The sequence below is a fragment of the Schistocerca americana genome, chromosome 7 (assembly GCF_021461395.2).
Source record: "Schistocerca americana isolate TAMUIC-IGC-003095 chromosome 7, iqSchAmer2.1, whole genome shotgun sequence".
In the NCBI taxonomy this organism is placed as follows: Eukaryota; Metazoa; Arthropoda; class Insecta; order Orthoptera; family Acrididae; genus Schistocerca; species Schistocerca americana.
The window spans coordinates 452,593,179-452,610,663 of NC_060125.1; the positions used below are offsets into that span (position 1 = coordinate 452,593,179).

Consider the following 17,485-nt stretch of genomic DNA (forward strand, 5'->3'; position numbering starts at 1 on the left):
CAAATCCAACACTACACAGTACAAGCCCTCATTACATTCATCCACACGAGACACATATACGCTTGACACCTCATAACAGATCGGAGGAAGGCAACGAGAAACTACGTCCACTGGAACATTGTCCAGAACTGCGAACTAATGAGACATATCGACAGTGAATCCGTCATTGATACCAAATTTCTACATTTCGATAAGGCTTCTGACACCGTTGCGCACAAGAGACGTCTAATAAAATTGCGTGCCTATAAGTATAGATTCAGTTGTGAGATTGGATTCGTGATTTTCTGCAGAAAGGTCACAGTTCGTAGTAATTTACGGGGAGTCATCGAGTAAAACAGAACCGATATCTGGTATTCCCAAAGGAAGCGTTATAGGTTGCCCGCATTTCCTAATATACCTCTATGAACGACTTAGGAGACAATCTGAGCAACTCTCTTAGATTGTCTGCAGGTGGTGCTGCCATTTATCGTCTAGTAAAGTAATCAGAAGATCAAAACCAATTGCAAAGTGACTTAGACACGATGTCTGTTTGGTGCGGAAAATGGCAGTTAGCTCTGAATAAGGGAAAGTGCGAGGTCATTCACATGAATACGAAAATAAATCCGTTAAATTTTGTTTACAGTATAAATCATAAACATCTGAAGGTTGTCAGTTCAACGAAATACTCAGGAATTTCAATTACGAACAACTTAAACTGGACAGCTCACATAACTAATATTGTTGAGAATACAAACTGCGTTTTATTTTTAGAACATTTAGAGGATGCAACAGCTCTACTGAAGACACTCGTCTGTCCTCCGCAAGAGTGCTGCTCGCTCACCAGATAGATTGACAGAAGACATCTAAAAAGTCCAATGAAGAGCATTTCGTTTTGTACTATCGCGAAATAGGGAGAAGGAGTGTCTCGAATATGGTAAACGAGTTGCGGTGGCAATCGTTAAAACGACGGCGTTTCTCGTTGTGGCGAAATCTTTTCACGACATTTCAATCCGTAACTATCTCCTCTAAATGTGAAAATATTTTGTTGCCGCCAGCCTACACAGGGAGGAATAATAATAGTAATAAAATAAGGGAAGCTCTTGCGAGAAAGATTTAGGTGTCCATTTTTCCCATGCGCTGTTCAAAAATGGAACGGTAGGGAAATAGTCCGAAGGCGGTTCAAAGAGTACTCTGCCAGGCACTTAAATGTAAATCGCAGAGTAATCATGTAGATGTAGATCCTTACGCTTTCCCTAAGTATGGGAATACATTCATTTATTACTACACTCTACAACAGAATTAAAGGATCAGTTTTTCGAAATCCCGTACTTGGCACCCACTGCGACGTATAAGTTTGAAATTTGGGTCAACCTTCTCATGGTACAAAAATGCAGCTCCCTGCGACGTCACCCTCGGGCTTGCCAACGTTTCAATGAGCAAGATGTCGGCACGTGCGAAGGCCACGTCTCAGAAGTTCATGTGACGGGGAAGGGTAGGTCAGTGATGTCACATTGGCACCAAACTTCACGACAATTCCGCCCAGCGCCACCGTGGACGTGTCAGACGACGAGAAGGTCGTCACACTTTCTCTTATCCACTTTCTATCCCTTCTTTAGACGCCTCTGTGACGGCAGTTAGAACCACGACGCCTAACTTTGAAATCACGCGGTTTTCTTATGAGCGGCCAAGGAAAACATTCCGTGCGCACCGCCGCTCACAATTGGCACAAAATTCTCTCAGAGGGTGACTTAAGGAGCGGCAATTAAACGACCCCTTTTACGGTCGAAAACGATAGTTCGCAAAGCGATGACCAACAGGGTGACGTTCTCCACAACCGTTAAAATTGCTGACACCCTTGGACGCTTAAACCCTTTTCTAAGGACACTGTGGGGCTGCAGCTGCGTTGAAAGCGACCTATCTACTTTGGAGGGCACCACGACCGCAATTTTTGCTCTCCTATACTTGTGGAAATCACTAGGGATAGCTCAACGCCATTCGACGAAATTTGAACTTGATCCGTGGCAGGAGAGGATACGTATGCATCTTTATCCCAACTTTTTCTCCCCCTCCTATGGCTTAGTCACGCGGAGGGAGGGGGTGGTGCAGCATTAAGATGTGCGTGAAAAACCCTAGCTAGTCAACACTCTGAGTGTCATCGAGCCCGTTTGCTCGCGTATCATGTCATTTCTGGAAACCCAGAATCTATTCTGTAGGAATTCACATGGATTCCGGAAACAGCGATCGTGTGAGACCCAACTCGCTTTATTTGTTCATGAGACCCAGAAAATAATAGATACAGGCTCCCAGGTAGATGCCATTTTCCTTTACTTCCGGAAGGCGTTCGATACAGTCCCGCACTGTCGCCTGATAAACAAAGTAAGAGCCTACGGAATATCAGATCAGCTGTGTGGCTGGACTGAAGAGTTTTTAGCAAACAGAACACAGCATGTTGTTCTCAATGGAGAGACGTCTACAGACGTAAAAGTAACTTCTGGCATGCCACAGTGGATTGTTATGGGACCATTGCTTTTCACAATATATGTAAATGACCTAGTGGATAGTGTCGGAAGTTCCATGCGGCTTTTCGCGGATGATGCTGTAGTATACAGAGAAGTTGTAGCATTAGAAAATTGCAGCGAAATGCAGGAAGATCTACAGCGGATAGGCACTTGGTGCAGAGAGTGGCAACTGACCCTTAACATAGATAAATGTAATGTATTGCGAATACATAGAAAAAAGGATCCTTTATTGTATGATTATATGATAGCAGAACAATCACTGGTAGCAGTTACTTCTGTAAAATATCTGGGAGTATGCTTGCGGAACGATTTGAAGTGGAATGATCATATAAAATTAATTGTTGGAAGGCGGGTGCCAGATTGAGATTCATTGGGAGAGTCCTTAGAAAATGTAGTCCATCAACAAAGGAGGTGGCTTACAAAACACTCGTTCAGCCTATACTTGAGTATTGCTCATCAGTATGGGATCCGTACCAGGTCGAGTTGACAGAGGAGATAGAGAAGATCCAAAGAAGAGCGGCGCGTTTCGTCACGGGGTTATTTGGTAAGCGTGATAGCGTTACGGAGATGTTTAGCAAATTCAAGTGGCAGACTCTGCAAGAGAGGCGATCTGCATCGCGGTGTAGCTTGCTGTCCAAGTTTCGAGAGGGTGTGTTTCTGGATGAGGTATCGAATATATAGCTTCCCCCTACTTATAACTCCCGAGGAGATCACGAATTTAAAATTAGACAGATTCGAGCGCGCACGGAGGCTTTCCGGCAGTCGTTCTTCCCGCAAACCATACGCGACTGGAACAGGAAAGGGAGTTAATGACAGTGGCACGTAAAGTGTCCTCCACCACACACCGTTGGGTGGCTTGAGGAGTATAAATGTAGATGTAGATGTAGAAATATACCTGTCTGAAACTTCCGACACCATTCTACCTTGCGGAAGCACTAACGCCTGCAGGGAGGCAAACACTGCCTGAAAGATCCAGTAGGGGTTGCCTAGCTCTCAGGCGCTACTCTAGCCGTTAGGCTTAATTACCCCCCATGTAGAGTACGCTGGTTACCAGGATATAAAACAGCGGGAGCGTGTGGTGCAGAACAGAGGTAGATGCTGGCTATAGGTTTCCTCAGTGACTCTCTCTCTCTCTCTCTCTCTCTCTCTAGAATCACAATCCCACCTTCTCGTTTGGCAAGTACTCTAGTTATACGCACTGTACACTTTCCAAGCAGAGGCTGGCTACAAAAATGCTTGGTCTAACCTTGTGTTGATAGTAACGTAGTTGTTTGTTATGAAAGGCAGTCGCGCTAAGACAGCTTGCTGGTGCCATTACAGAGACACATGCCGCGCGGGGGACGCCGCCGCGGCCATGTTGAAATGGCAGCAACAGCAGCCGGCGCACCACCAGCCGGGCCAGGGCCTGCAGCACCAGCACCAGGCCGCTCGCCACCGCCACCCCCCGCACCAGCAGCCGATGCAGCCTCCCGCAGCGCCGTGCAGCGCCGCTCCTGCCGCTGCCCCTGCCAGGAAGACTGGCCCGCCCAGCGAGTCTTCGGACGCGCCGTCGGCGTCCAGCACCACCTCAGCACCCATCACCGTCCGCATGCCTGGTGCAGATGACTGTGAGTCTCACTCTGTCTTCTGTCCTCCCATCGACAACGTGTTACTGTAAAACAGCGACTATCCGAAAACACGAGGCGTATTTCGAAACTAAGGCCCGATAGATCTCTAGAAGAGCGTAGCGTTCCAAAGGATTGGAAAAGGGCACAGGTCATCCCCGTTTTCAAGAAGGGACGTCGAACAGATGTGCAGAACTATAGACCTAGATCTCTAACGTCAATCAGTTGTAGAATTTTGGAACACGTATTATGTTCGAGTATAATGACTTTTCTGGAGACTAGAAATCTACTCTGCAGGAATCAGCATGGGTTTCGTAAAAGACGGTCGTGTGAAATCCAGCTCGCGCTATTCGTCCACGAGGCTCAGAGGACCATAGACACGGGTTCCCAGGTACATGCCGTGTTTCTTGACTTCCGCAAGGCGTTCTATACAGTTCCCCACAGTCGTTTAATGAACAAAGTAAGAGCATATGGACTATCACACCAATTGTGTGATTGGATTGAAGAGTTCCTAGATAACAGAACACAGCATGTCATTCTCAATGGAGAGAAGTCTTCCGAAGTAAGAGCGATTTCAGGTGTTCCGCTGGGGAGTGTCGTAGGACTGTTGCTATTCGCAATGTACATAAATGACCTTGTGGATGACATCGGAAGTTCACTGAGGCTTTTTGCGGATGATGCTGTGGTATATCGAGAGGTTGTAACAATGGAAAATCGTACTGAAATGCAGGAGGATCTGCAGCGAATTGACGCATGGTGCAGGGAATGGCAATTGAATCTCAATGTAGACAAGTGTAATGTGCTGCGAATACGTAGAAAGATAGATCCCTTATCATTTAGCTACGAAATAGCAGGTCAGCAACTGGAAGCAGTTAATTCCATAAATTATCTGGGAGTACGCATTAGGAGTGATTTAAAATGGAATGATCATACAAAGTTGATCGTTGGTAAAGCAGATGTCAGACTGAGATTCATTGGAAGAATCCTAAGGAAATGCAATCCGAAAACAAAGGAAGTAGGTTACAGTGCGCTTGTTCGCCCACTGCTTGAATACTGCTCAGCAGTGTGGGATCCGTACCAGATAGGGTTGATAGAAGAGATAGCAAAGATCCAATGGAGAGCAGAGCGCTTCGTTACAGGATCATTTAGTAATGCGAAAGCGTTACGGAGATGATAGATAAACTCCAGTGGAAGACTCTGCAGGAGAGACGCTCAGTAGCTCGGTACGGGCTTTTGTTGAAGTTTCGAGAACATACCTTCACCGAAGAGTCAAGCAGTAAATTGCTCCCTCCTACGTATATCTTGCGAAGAGACCATGAGGATAAAATCAGAGAGATCAGAGCCCACACAGATGCATACCGACAATCCTTCTTTCCACGAACCATACGAGACTGGAATAGAAGGGAGAACCGATAGAGGTACTCAAGGTACCCTCCGCCACACACCGTCAGGTGGCTTGCGGAGTATTGATGTAGATGTAGATGTAGAAATGGAAACCACAGTGAAAATCAAAAGTGTTTTATTTAAAATATGAGGGTTGTCCAGAAAGTAAGTTCCGATCGGTCGCGAAATGGAAATCACTGGGAAAATCCGGAAAATCTTTCCACAGATGTGTTGGGCAGTGTCTCTGGTATGCCCGTCGATCGTGTCGCGTCGCTCTTTTCAGCTTTGAGTGTAGAGCACGTAAAAATGCGTAGGGAATAGCGTCTCCTGCCAAGTATGAGGGCCTGCTTAGAGATTTCGCCTATGTCATGCAGCCCATATAACACAACTGTCGAGCAGTTCCTTCTTCACGCAAATTCTTGGCCGCACACTGCAGGGGCAATGAAGACGCTCCTGCAGCGTTTCCGATGAGAAGTGTTTGATCACCCACAAGACGGTCCATAATTGGCTCCCCCTGTGTCTCATCTCTGCTCACAAGAACCGCTGGCTATAAAGACAAATTTTTTCACAGACAACGAGCTGCAGACCAGTGCAAATAACTGGCCAAAAGAACAGGTGGCTGCCTTCTAAAACGAGGATATTGGAAAGCTGATACAACACTGCGACAAAACTTAAAGTTGGAGAGGCGACTACATAGAGAAGTAGATGGAAGGTGTACCTAACTGTTGTAAATAAAACGTTTTTGGTTTTCACTGTGGTTTCCATTTCGCGACCGATCCGAACTTACATTCTGGACAACCCTCGTAGTTAGCCACACCTTCCAGCAACATAGTCGCCGCTCCGTCTGAGACATTTGTCGTGGCGTTGTACCAACTTTGCAATACCCTCGTTATAGAAGGCAGCCTCCTGCACTTTTCGCCGATTCTCTTTCCTGGTCTGCAGTTCGTTGTCTGTGCCAAAGCGTTGACTTCATAGCCAGCGGTTCATGTCAGCAGAGATGAAAATTAGAGGGAGCAAAGTCTGGGCTGTATGGAGGGCGATCAAACACTTCCCATCGAAAAAGCTGCAGGGACGTCCTCATTGCCCCCGCTGAGTGCGGCCAAAACTGTCACGAAGAAGGAAATGCATGACGGTTACGTTGTGTGGGCTGCATCAGATCAAGCTAAATCTCTCACGGGCACTCATACTTGGCGAAAGACAGTTTTTTAGGCATCTTTACGAGCTGACTGTACGCTCAGAACTGAAAAGACAGACGTGACTCGATCAACGGGCATACTAGAGACACTGTCCAACACACCCAAGCAAAGCTTTATCGGATTTCCATTGTGGTTTCCATTTCGACACCGATCGGACCTTACTTTGGGAATGCGCCTAGTTATTAGTAACGGGGATGCGCCTGCGGATAAACGGGCAACTGATCATTTTCGAAAACATGTTGTACCAGTGTTCATAGGTTTATGAATATTTTACAAATAACGCTAAGAACTGACCACATACCTTGATAAAATATTAATATTAGGGACAGTCAGATAAAATTCTTAACAAGATCGTAAGTTAGATGCGGGGCTTAGAGATGAGGCTGTCATCTTCAGTTAAAATATAATACAATCTATAAAAATGTTAATGCTTACGAACATAAACAGTAATATCGTCAGATCAAACAATACATTCCGTTCTTTAAAACGGAAACCATTTTCTTTACGTCGTTAAAGCATAACAGAACAGTAAGACCGAAGTGCTGGTTTCTTTCCCGAGTCATCAGTCTTCTGAATGTATGGTTTGATGCGGTGCGCAGCAAATTTCTCTCCCGTGCCAATCTTTCTGTCTCAGAGTCGCACTTGCAACCTACGTGCATGATTATTTGCTAGATGTATTACAATCTTTCTCTTCCTCTACAGTTTTTACTCTCTACAGATCCCTCTAGTACCACAGAAGTTGTTCTATGACGTCTTGACAGATCTATCATCCTGTCCCTTCTTCTTCTCGTTGTTTTTCATACGTTCCTTTCCACGCCGATTCTGCGAAGAATCTTCTTATTCGTTACCTTATCAGTCTACCTAATTTTCAACATTCTTCTGTAGCACCATATCTCAAATGCTTCGACTCTCTTCTGTTACGGTTTTCCACAGCCCATGTTTCACTACTATACACTGCTGTGCTCTAAACGTACATTCTAAGAAGTTTCTTCTTCAAGTTGAGGCTTATGTTTGATATTAGCAGACTGCTTTTGGCCGTGAATGCCGTTTTTGCGATGCTAGTCTGTTTTTTATGTCCTTATTTCCCTGTCCGTCATGGGTTATTTGCTGCCTAGGTACCAGAATTCATTAACTTCATCTACTTTGTGATCCCCAATCCTGATGTTAAGCTTCTCGATGCTTTCATTTGTGCTACTTCTTATTAATTTCGTCTTTTTTCGGTTTACTCTCAATCCACATTCTGTACTCAATAGACTCATTTTATTCAACAGTTCTTCACTTTCACAAAGGATAGGAATGTCATCAGCGAATCTTATCGTTGATGTCCTTTCACCTTGAATTTTAATCGCACTCTTGAATCTTTCTTTTATTTCTGTCTTAATTTTTTGATGTACAGATTGAACAGTAAGGACGAAAGACTGCACCCCTTTCGTTCCAAATGTTTAATCTATGCGTCGAAGAAGTAATTACTGAAATTAAAAAAAAGACATGAGTGAAATCGCATTGTCATTGGTCAAACCATGGCTGATGTGACGGCCGTATTTAACGGCTGGGGAGTGGATAGTGATATGTCTGCGGTTGCACGAACTTCCACAGTGTTGTCCTCAGCGAATCAGCGGAAGAATTGCAGGACGTGCTGAATGGACTGAGCGTAAACAGAAAATAATAAAAGTAATAACCAGTAGCAGAAATTAAATTAGTGATCAACTTAACATAATAATTGAGGACTACGAAGTAGGCTAAGTGAAGGAGTTCTGTAGCTTTGGAAGCAAAATAACACATGACGGACGAAGGAAATAAGATAACAAGTATACTAGTCAAGACAAGGAGGGCATTCCTGGTCAGAAGAAATCCACTAGCATCAAACTGAGGAATAGATATCTGAGAAGGTACTTTTGGACAACAGTATTGTCTAAAAGTCAAACATGAAATGCGGGGAAAAGGGAAGAGAAGAGTATCAAAGCGTTTGAGATGTGATACTATAGCAGAGTGTTGAAAATTAGGTGGACTGGTAAAATCAGAAACGAGATTCTACACAGAACTAGTGAGCAGACGAACACGTGGAAAACAGTGACAATCAAAGGGGAGATGGTGATACGACGTGTGTCCTATAACTTCCTTGCTACCATAAGGTCCAGTGGAGGTACAAATTGCAGGAGAAGACAGAGATTGGAATACATCTAATAAATATATGAGGACGTTGGGGGAAAGTGGTTCTCAGAGATGAAGACATTGGCATATGAGAGGAGTTCATGACGGACTCCATCAAGCCAGTCAGAAGACTGATGACTAAAATAAATTAGATACAAAACATTGAAGACATTGTCGTAGTGGACATCCTCAGTCAACAGCTCATGAATGCTACACAGACATTAAGGCTCGTCGTGTCCTATGGAGAATATTTACAGAACTATGCACTACCTTTTTTGGAGACAGCTGGTTAGGCTTGTACTACGCCTACGCCTTTAGGTAATTAATCTGAATCGGTATGTAGATGCCCAACGAAGACTGTAAGTATTATCATTTGTTGTGCAGAGTTTTTTTATTAACGCTAAATTGTGGCCCTACATACCTCAAAAGGGCCGTGGAATAGTGACACTGTAATTTAATTTCGTGACCAGATGAGACTAGTACGTAATGAAAGTCAAAGTTACCATAAGGTCATTTTGTTTATTATGAATCCTCATGTAAAACGAGAGCAGTAGTACAACAGGAACATGTTTAAGAACATCCTTTTCATTAACAAATTATCACAGGAACATGAAACAGCTACCAGAAACTAAGGTTGACTGGGATCAAGACGAGGAAACGGTAGATATGTTACTACGTTATTAGCACACTGATCCGTTTCCGCGGTCTGACGACACTGATCGCTAAAAATTGAAATTGCCGGCCCAGCCAAACATAATTCTCAAGAAATCAAGGAACTACAATTACTTCATGTATTGGCACTCAATATCGGATAATCTTTATTAAAATAAAGGAATACACTATTTTCGAATAAAATTAATTCGATCTACATGTCACTCTATATAATTTGCATCTCAAATATCGATAATGTGAAAGTCGACGGAACCCTTCAGTTTCGCCATCGTTCAAGGTACATGAGTTTAGAAACCAAACAATGTGCAATTATTTTGTAATATGCCACCACAGAACATAGGTCCTTCATACCAAAATACATCGAAAATATCCCTGAACAGCGTCCAAATTTTTGTCGGTGGGGTTCACGTTCACCTGTTTAACGAATTTAAATTGGGATACAGGTTCATAAAACTATTTCGTGATTCTTTTGACATGTTTTACTGTTACAGATGGAAACCTTAATTATTATTTGGTAAATGATGTAATAAAGAAAAATTACTGCCACATCGTTTTTCAGCGTAGTCCCCATGATGTGAAATGCATGTTTTGCACTGCTTCGGAAGTGCATGGGTACGGCGTATGAAGAATTCTTTTGGTTGCGAATGCTGCCACGCGTGCACCGCAGTTTATGCCTCTTCATCACTTCTATGTGTTACTTTACGCCACAGGAAAGTTGCTCGGAACGAGGTCTGGTGAGTGAGTTCGGCGTTCTGTGTAAGGTTACCTCTTTTTCAACCATAATGAGAGTGAGCAAACTTATCCTGCCGATGGTTGAAAGCTGATTTTTTAATTTTGATGAAGAGCTACGGTTCCTTTCCCTGCTCATCCTTTCGTTTCAAGCTGATGGTAGTGCACCCAGGTTTCCTGTAACATTTCTGTCCACAAATCCATCATCTTGACCTGAAAAATCCACAGACATCGACGCCATAATCCCTCAATTTAGCAGTCAAATAACATGTGAAAGCTGTTCATACCGGTTAGATATTTACGTAAATGCAAAACTGATATGAGTATTCCCAAATTATTCCCCTTGTTTTACGGTACTTTTACTCACGAAGTGATCTGTCTTCTATTCGTGACACACGAGACAGTAGGCACACTTTCATGGCGCAAAAGAATATGTGGAAGGGCTTCTAGCATGTATTACGGTAAAGCAAAATTATGACCATCGTATGTATTCATACTGACAGAAGCTGTTAATGTAGGTGCTCAGGTTGATGCTGTGTTTCTCGACTTCAGGAAGGCATTTGACCCTGTCCCACATTGCTGTTTATTAAATAAAAATAATAAAAACACGGGCTTATGGAGCATCGTACCAAATTTGTGACTGGATTCAAGACTTCCTTGCAGACAGAATCCAACACTTCGTTCTTAACGGAACAAAATCGACAGATGTAAAGGTAATCTCGGAGTACCTCAAGGACGTGTGGGAGGATCCTTGCTATTTACAACGTACGATAATATAAATGATCTGGTAGAATGCGTCGGAAGCTCTTTAACGCTGTTGACAGACAATGCGGTTGTCTATAAGAAAGTATAAAGCCAGAATATTCTAACGATTTGCAGAAGGATGTACGTAAGGTTGATAATCGTGCAGAGACTGGCAGTTGACACTGAACGTAAACAAATGTATCATATTGCCCATACATAAGAAAAGAAGTCCACCACTGAACAGCTACACTGTTGATGAAAATAGCTGGAAGCAATATACGCTGTTAAAATATCTATGAATATCTATCCGGAGCGGCCTTAAGTAGAGTAACCACATAAAATAAATACTAGGAAAAGCTTGATGCCAGACTGAGATTCATAGGAATAATCTTCAGGAAATGTAATTCATCTACTAAAGAAAAGGCTTACAAGGCACTTTTCCGACTGATTATTGGGACCCTTGCCAGCTTTTGTGATAGAGCGGGTCGAGAAGATCCAACGAATAGCGAGGCGTTTCCTCGCGGGATCGCTTAGTCGACGCGAGAGCGTTACAGAGACGCTTAACAAAGTCCAATAGCAGACGCTACAAGGTAGGAATTGTGCATCACGGGTAGTTATACTATTAAAATTTCGAGAGAGCACTTTCCGGGACGGGTCGGGAACTACATTACTTCTTCCAAAGTACGTCTCGCGAACTGATCACAACGAGAAAATTCGAGAAATTAAAGCGAATAGGACAGGGAAAAAATGGCTCTGAGCACTATGGGACTCAACTGCTGAGGTCATTAGTCCCCTAGAACTTAGAACTAGTTAAACCTAACTAACCTAAGGACATCACAAACATCCATGCCCGAGGCAGGATTCGAACCTACGACCGTAGCGGTCTTGCGGTTCCAGACTGCAGCGCCTTTAACCGCACGGCCACTTCGGCCGGCTAGGACAGGGAAGGGGGGGATCAGTTAGTGGAAGCAGAAGTATTCTCTGCCACACCGTCAGGTGGCTTGCGGCGTATCGACATAGATGTAAATATTTTCAATGTATTGCTTCCTTTGACGATTCTGCGGAGAACCTCCTTACTCCTTATGTCATGAGTCCACATAATTTTCAACATTCTTCTGTAGCACTACATCTCAATCACTTCTCCTCTCTTCTGTACCAGTTTTCCCCCTGCCCATGATTCACTACCATACAGTGTTGTGCTCCAGCCATAACTTTCTTTCCCAAATTAAGTTCTACGTTTGATAGCAGTACACCTCTGTTGGCCAGGAACGTTGTCAATGCCTGTATTAGTCTTCTTTGTATCCCTCCGTACTTCGTGCTGCATGGGTTGTTTTGCTTGTAAGGCTGTAGAGTCCTTAACTTTGTCCGTTATCACCAATTTTGATTTTAATTTTGTCAATGTTCTCATTTCTGCTACGTCGCATTCCCTTTGTCTTTTTCCTGTCTACTCGCAATCCGTATTCTATACTCATTAGACGGTTCATTCCATTCAACAGATCCAGTAATTCTTTTACACTTCACTAAGGACAGCAATATTTTCAGCGAATTTTATCATTGACTAGCGAACCCGGTAGTGCCTCACAACGTTAAGTTTGCATTGGAATTGGATATACGTGCTAATCGCCTCCTCCTCTCTCTCTTTGTTCATCTCCTTTTCCCCCTTTCTTCATATCCTCCCCCTCTACCTCTCTGTCCATCACCTGCTCAATCTCATCCTGTCCATTTCCTCCCAACTCTCTCTCTCTCTCTCTCCAATCTCCCCCTCCTCTTCCTTTTCCTCTCTCTCTTCCATGTCCTCTCCCCCCTCTCTGTCTATCCCCTCCCCCTCCCCTCCCCCCTCTTTCACTGATATTGAGAATCGTTTATTGTTGCTGCAAACTAGACCTTGACTTGAAATTGAAGTCGCTTAAAATAAATGGGTTAAATCGGTTTGGATCATTGTATGCCAAGTATGACAGACATATCTGTGTAGTTCTTGGATCTGTGAGGATAGTAGCTTCAATGAAAGTATTTGGCATAGCTCTAGTCAGTGAGTGGGTGGGATTATAAAGTTAGCGATAAACACAACTTCCCTGTTTTCTGTTAAAACTGCGAGGAAGAACAGCAAATTGTTGTGTATACAATATTATTGTTATATATATATATGAGTGGCCAATTTTAGCTTAACTTCGGCTACATTGGAGGAAGACGTGTAGTTTTGAGCCGCACATAATACACTTAACACTAACAATAATCGCTGAAAAAAAGAACGAGATGGACCAAAGAGAGAATACCGTCGTGTGGTGGGAGTTTCAATTTGAAAATACTCAATTACAAATCTGATCATGTCATGGATGCTCACTTCTTGGATCGCACTGATACTTGCTTTGGGCCGCAGGCGGCTCGCGTGCCGCGTATTGGAGAAGTTTATTCCAATGGTTTGAATTCTCTGCTATCGAAGTTAAAACTGACTACGAGATAGAATACAAAATCGCGCAGTCTCAGTGCACTGTATAACACTTTGTTTCTCGTAGTCGTTTTTAACAGAAAACCTATATATTGCTATATAAAACATTTCAGTGTATTTCTGTATTAATGCTTAGGAATCGTGTAGAAGATTTGAAGGGAATCGGTTAAGAACTTTTCATGACTTGGATGTATATAGAAGTATAGAACAGATATATACATTTATATAACACGTATATTTAAAAAAGATGTAGGCTATGTCCGTCTGAATGATTACTAGTTTCAAGTAAAAATTTGAAGTAAATCGGTCACGATATGTGTATACTTACAAATTATATATGTTAAAAAATAAATAATCTATGGCTGTCCAAATGTTTTCTAGGGTATCATTTACACATGTGAAGTAAATCGGTGAACAGCTTTTCGAAATTTTTAGTAACAATGTTAAAGAGCGACTTGTCTTTATATAGTAGTATCAATATCCTTTCAGCTGAATTTTAATCCCACTCTTGAATCTTTCTCTATTTCGGTCACTCCTTCTTCGATATACCGATTTAACAGTAGGGACGAAAGACTGCATCCCTGTCTTACACCATTACTAATCTGAGGAGTTTGTTCTCGGTCTTCCAATCTTGTTGTTCGCTCTTGATTCTTGTACAAATTTTGTATTACCCGCCGTCTTTCCCTATAGCTTATTTTAATTTTTTCAAAAAATTGAACGTCTTGCATAATGTCACTTTGTCGAGTGCTTTTTCTAGATCGTCAGATCCCTCATCTTTCTCACATCTTCCTTACATTATCGAGAGCAACGTCATAAATGCCTCTATGGTGCCTTACTCCAATACTCAAAAAAACATATCACTGTTCCAATGAGGTACGATTTAACAACTAGGTGGCAGTCTTCGCACTGACGCAGCTACTTGTTCTGTGATGCAACAACTCACTATCAGCTGTTAGTCATTTGTCGAGAGACAATGAAATCATCTGTCAATTGCCGAACCGACAGTAAAACTTATAGCAATTTTATTTCGCCTTTAAGGTTTTCAGTTTGCTGGCTCATGTAATTATATTCCAGCTAATTAGCCTGTTTGAAACGAACGACGACAGATATGTGGACACAAGTAGCAACTCTGTGGCACAGGTGCGGATGCGAGGCTGCCGGTGTGGCTGGGTCCCCGCGTGGTGTGGGTGGCGGGCGTCGGCCGGCGCACCACCTGCGATGACGTGGTGGAGGCGCTGGGCGCCAGCCCCAGGGACTACGTCATCGCGGAGCGCTGGGGCCGCGTGGAGCGCCGACTCGACGGCAGCTCGCGCCTGCTCAAGCTGTGGAGCGCCTGGGGCGACGCGCAGGGGCAGGTGGGTAGGAATAGAAATAAACTGCTTCCAGTCTTGTTAGCTATCTGTATATGACGTTTTTGTCAATTTCACACATTAATTTATTTAATAAAATTGCAACCAAATAGCTATATACAATTACTTTGCTTAACTTTTACATTTACATTTTTGCATATTCATTTATCGATTTCACTCTTTTACTGCATAGTTCTATGTGATATCGTTCACAGGCTTCGAGACACAGTTAACATACACATGTTATGGTTGAGTCATGATAAGTTTTGTTCTTACAAATTAGATGCTGAAAGCAGTGAATAGAAAGTCTAGTTACGACATGTCGCAGCTCGAAGTTTGGTGCTGTCCATGAGCAGCTCGTCATTGCTTCGGTGCCATAGAACTCCGGCCATACTTTTTCTCGTTTGTCCTCCATGATCTTCAGTTGCTTTCTGGAAGCCCTGGTGTGTGGCATCATATATCGCAGTTTTATGTCTTCGGTTAGGAATGTCTCTCTCGCTAGCAGGTACACTAGTCTAGATCTTGTTGTCTTTGAGAGACCTAGTGCTCTTTTTAGATAAGTCGATTTCACCTTTTCTATTGTTTCTAGATTTTTTTCTGTCAGGAGGTCCCATATAACCTCCATCCCATGGGCCAGGATTGGCAAGATTTTTGCATTGAATAATTCCGTGGCTGTTTCTAGACTGAGTAGACGGATTTTTTTGATGTCCTGTATTGCTATTATTGCTTGGGCTGCACGTTCTGTTGTATGTTTTGTGAAACATTTGGCTGTTGGTTGCAGTGTCACCCCTAGGTATTTAAAGTCTGATGAGGTTTTTATTTTTTGTCCTCTGAGTTGATTTCCGCATTCTTGGGTGTTTTGCCTCCTTTTCTGAAAATCACAATTTCTGTCTTTGTTATATTTATGTGTAGTTTGTGTTCACTCCACCATTTGTCCATTTTCTCAATGATTTTCTGCAGCTTCTGTATATCTGTTGAACCTACGGCTTTGTTGTCAGCGTATGCATATACATATACACTTCTTCATTTTCTCCAATTCGGAGTACTTCTTCAGTGGCAAGAATGTACAGCAAAGGGCTCATTGGGTCACCCTGTAAGACGCCGTTCGATTGCAGAATGAGGTTCGAAAAAGAGAGGTTGTCTGATATTGTGATTAAGTTGTATTCGAGGATTCTCTTGATTATTCTTGCCCATGCGCTTATCTTCTCCCATTGTGTTTTCCAGTTTTCGGACTATGAGGTCTCTTTCCAGTAGGTCAAAGGCTTTCGTAAAGTCTATGAACACTGTGTAGAACATTTGTTTCTTTTGTAGCGCTTCGTCGATGTTGTTTAGACGAAGCCTCACTGCCGTAAATGTTGATCTTCCAGATCTGAAACCCATTTATCGTTCTGGGAGATGACTGTCCACAGAGGCTTTGATTTTTTGTGTAGTTATCTTTGAAAACATCTTGAACTGAGTACTGTCGAGGGCTATGCCTCCGTACTTGTTTGAGCCCGTTGGGTCTCCTCTACCTTTGTAGAGAACTTTTATTGTCGAGTGTCTCCATTGTGTCGGAATCCTTCCAAGTTCCAGGCATTTGTTAATTAGTTTCATCCATAGGTGTTGGAGGGCCTCTTTCGCATCTTTTATATGTTCATCGTATATATTATCAGATTCTTCTGCTTTCTTGTTCTTCAGTTCTTTTATTACTTCTTTACTTCTTCTTCATTTAGAGGTTCCCGTACATTGTCTTTTTCCTTAGTCTGATGTTGTTTCTCTTTCTTTGGGGGTGTTTTGATTCCTCGTTTGTTCAGTATCTTACTGAAGTGGTCTTCCCATTCCTTCATGTCTATATTTGGTGGATGAGCCACTTTCCTTGGTCTTTCTGTTATGTATGGGTCTTTCTCTGCTTCAACCGCCTCTCTTTTTGCCTCTCTTTCTATGTATTCTTTTTTCTTCCCTTCTATTAGTTTTTTTGTAGATTCTCCTCTCTTCTGCATATAGTTTGTATGTTTCCTCGTTGTGCTGGTTTCTTAATCTGTGGAGCGTTCTTAGAACAGTGTTCCTTTTGCTGTAGCATTCAGCATCGAACCATCTTTTTGCCGTCCTTGTTTTTGGGTTTGTTTGTATCACAGAATTTTTTAGGAGGTCTTCTATTTGGTCCGTTGCTTTTTCAAGGTCTCCTTCCTCTATTAAAGTTTCTATTTGTGTTATTTGTTCTTGCTGGTTTGTTAATTTTTCTATATCTATTTTTGTTTGTGTGATTTGGTGCGTCTTTCTTGCTGGCGGTGATGTGACGTTATTTTTTTTTTTTTTTTACAGTCGTATTGACCAACTAGGATCATGTTAACAACTTCAGTTCCTCTTCCTCCTTTTTTGTTGTTTCCCATTCTTCCAGTATTCCCTCATTTTCTCCCCATGAAGTCTCTTCCTTTCTTCTGTCCATGTTGTGCCCGATTTTTTATTTATTCTGCTTTGAAAGCCTTCCAAATTTAGTATTTTGTTTTTAAAACGGTTTCTTTCTGCTATTTCTGATTCTTTAATGTTGTTTATTTATTTTTTTGTTTATTTATTTATTTTTATTTTCATTGGAATGAATTTCACACATTAATGTTCCATCGATACGAAGGACACATTAAATGCAGAAGCAGGTTTTCCACTCCTCAGGAAGCAGCAAAGAATAACAATGCCTTTAGCTTCATTTCCGTAACATCAAATGGTAAATTGCAAGCGT

The 17,485-nt window shown here is 42.6% G+C and overlaps 1 protein-coding gene across 1 annotated transcript in view; it reads left to right on the top strand.

The window, feature by feature from the left end:
- The window catches only part of LOC124622999 (ras association domain-containing protein 10-like), a 1,089,376-nt gene that overhangs the window by 1,059,175 nt on the left and 12,716 nt on the right, over positions 1 to 17,485 (top strand). The window contains exons 6-7 of the mRNA XM_047148789.1: positions 3,819 to 4,105; positions 14,564 to 14,778. Coding sequence (XP_047004745.1) covers positions 3,853 to 4,105; positions 14,564 to 14,778 — 468 coding nt within the window. The 5' untranslated portion in view covers positions 3,819 to 3,852. The remainder of the gene's footprint in view (positions 1 to 3,818; positions 4,106 to 14,563; positions 14,779 to 17,485) is intronic.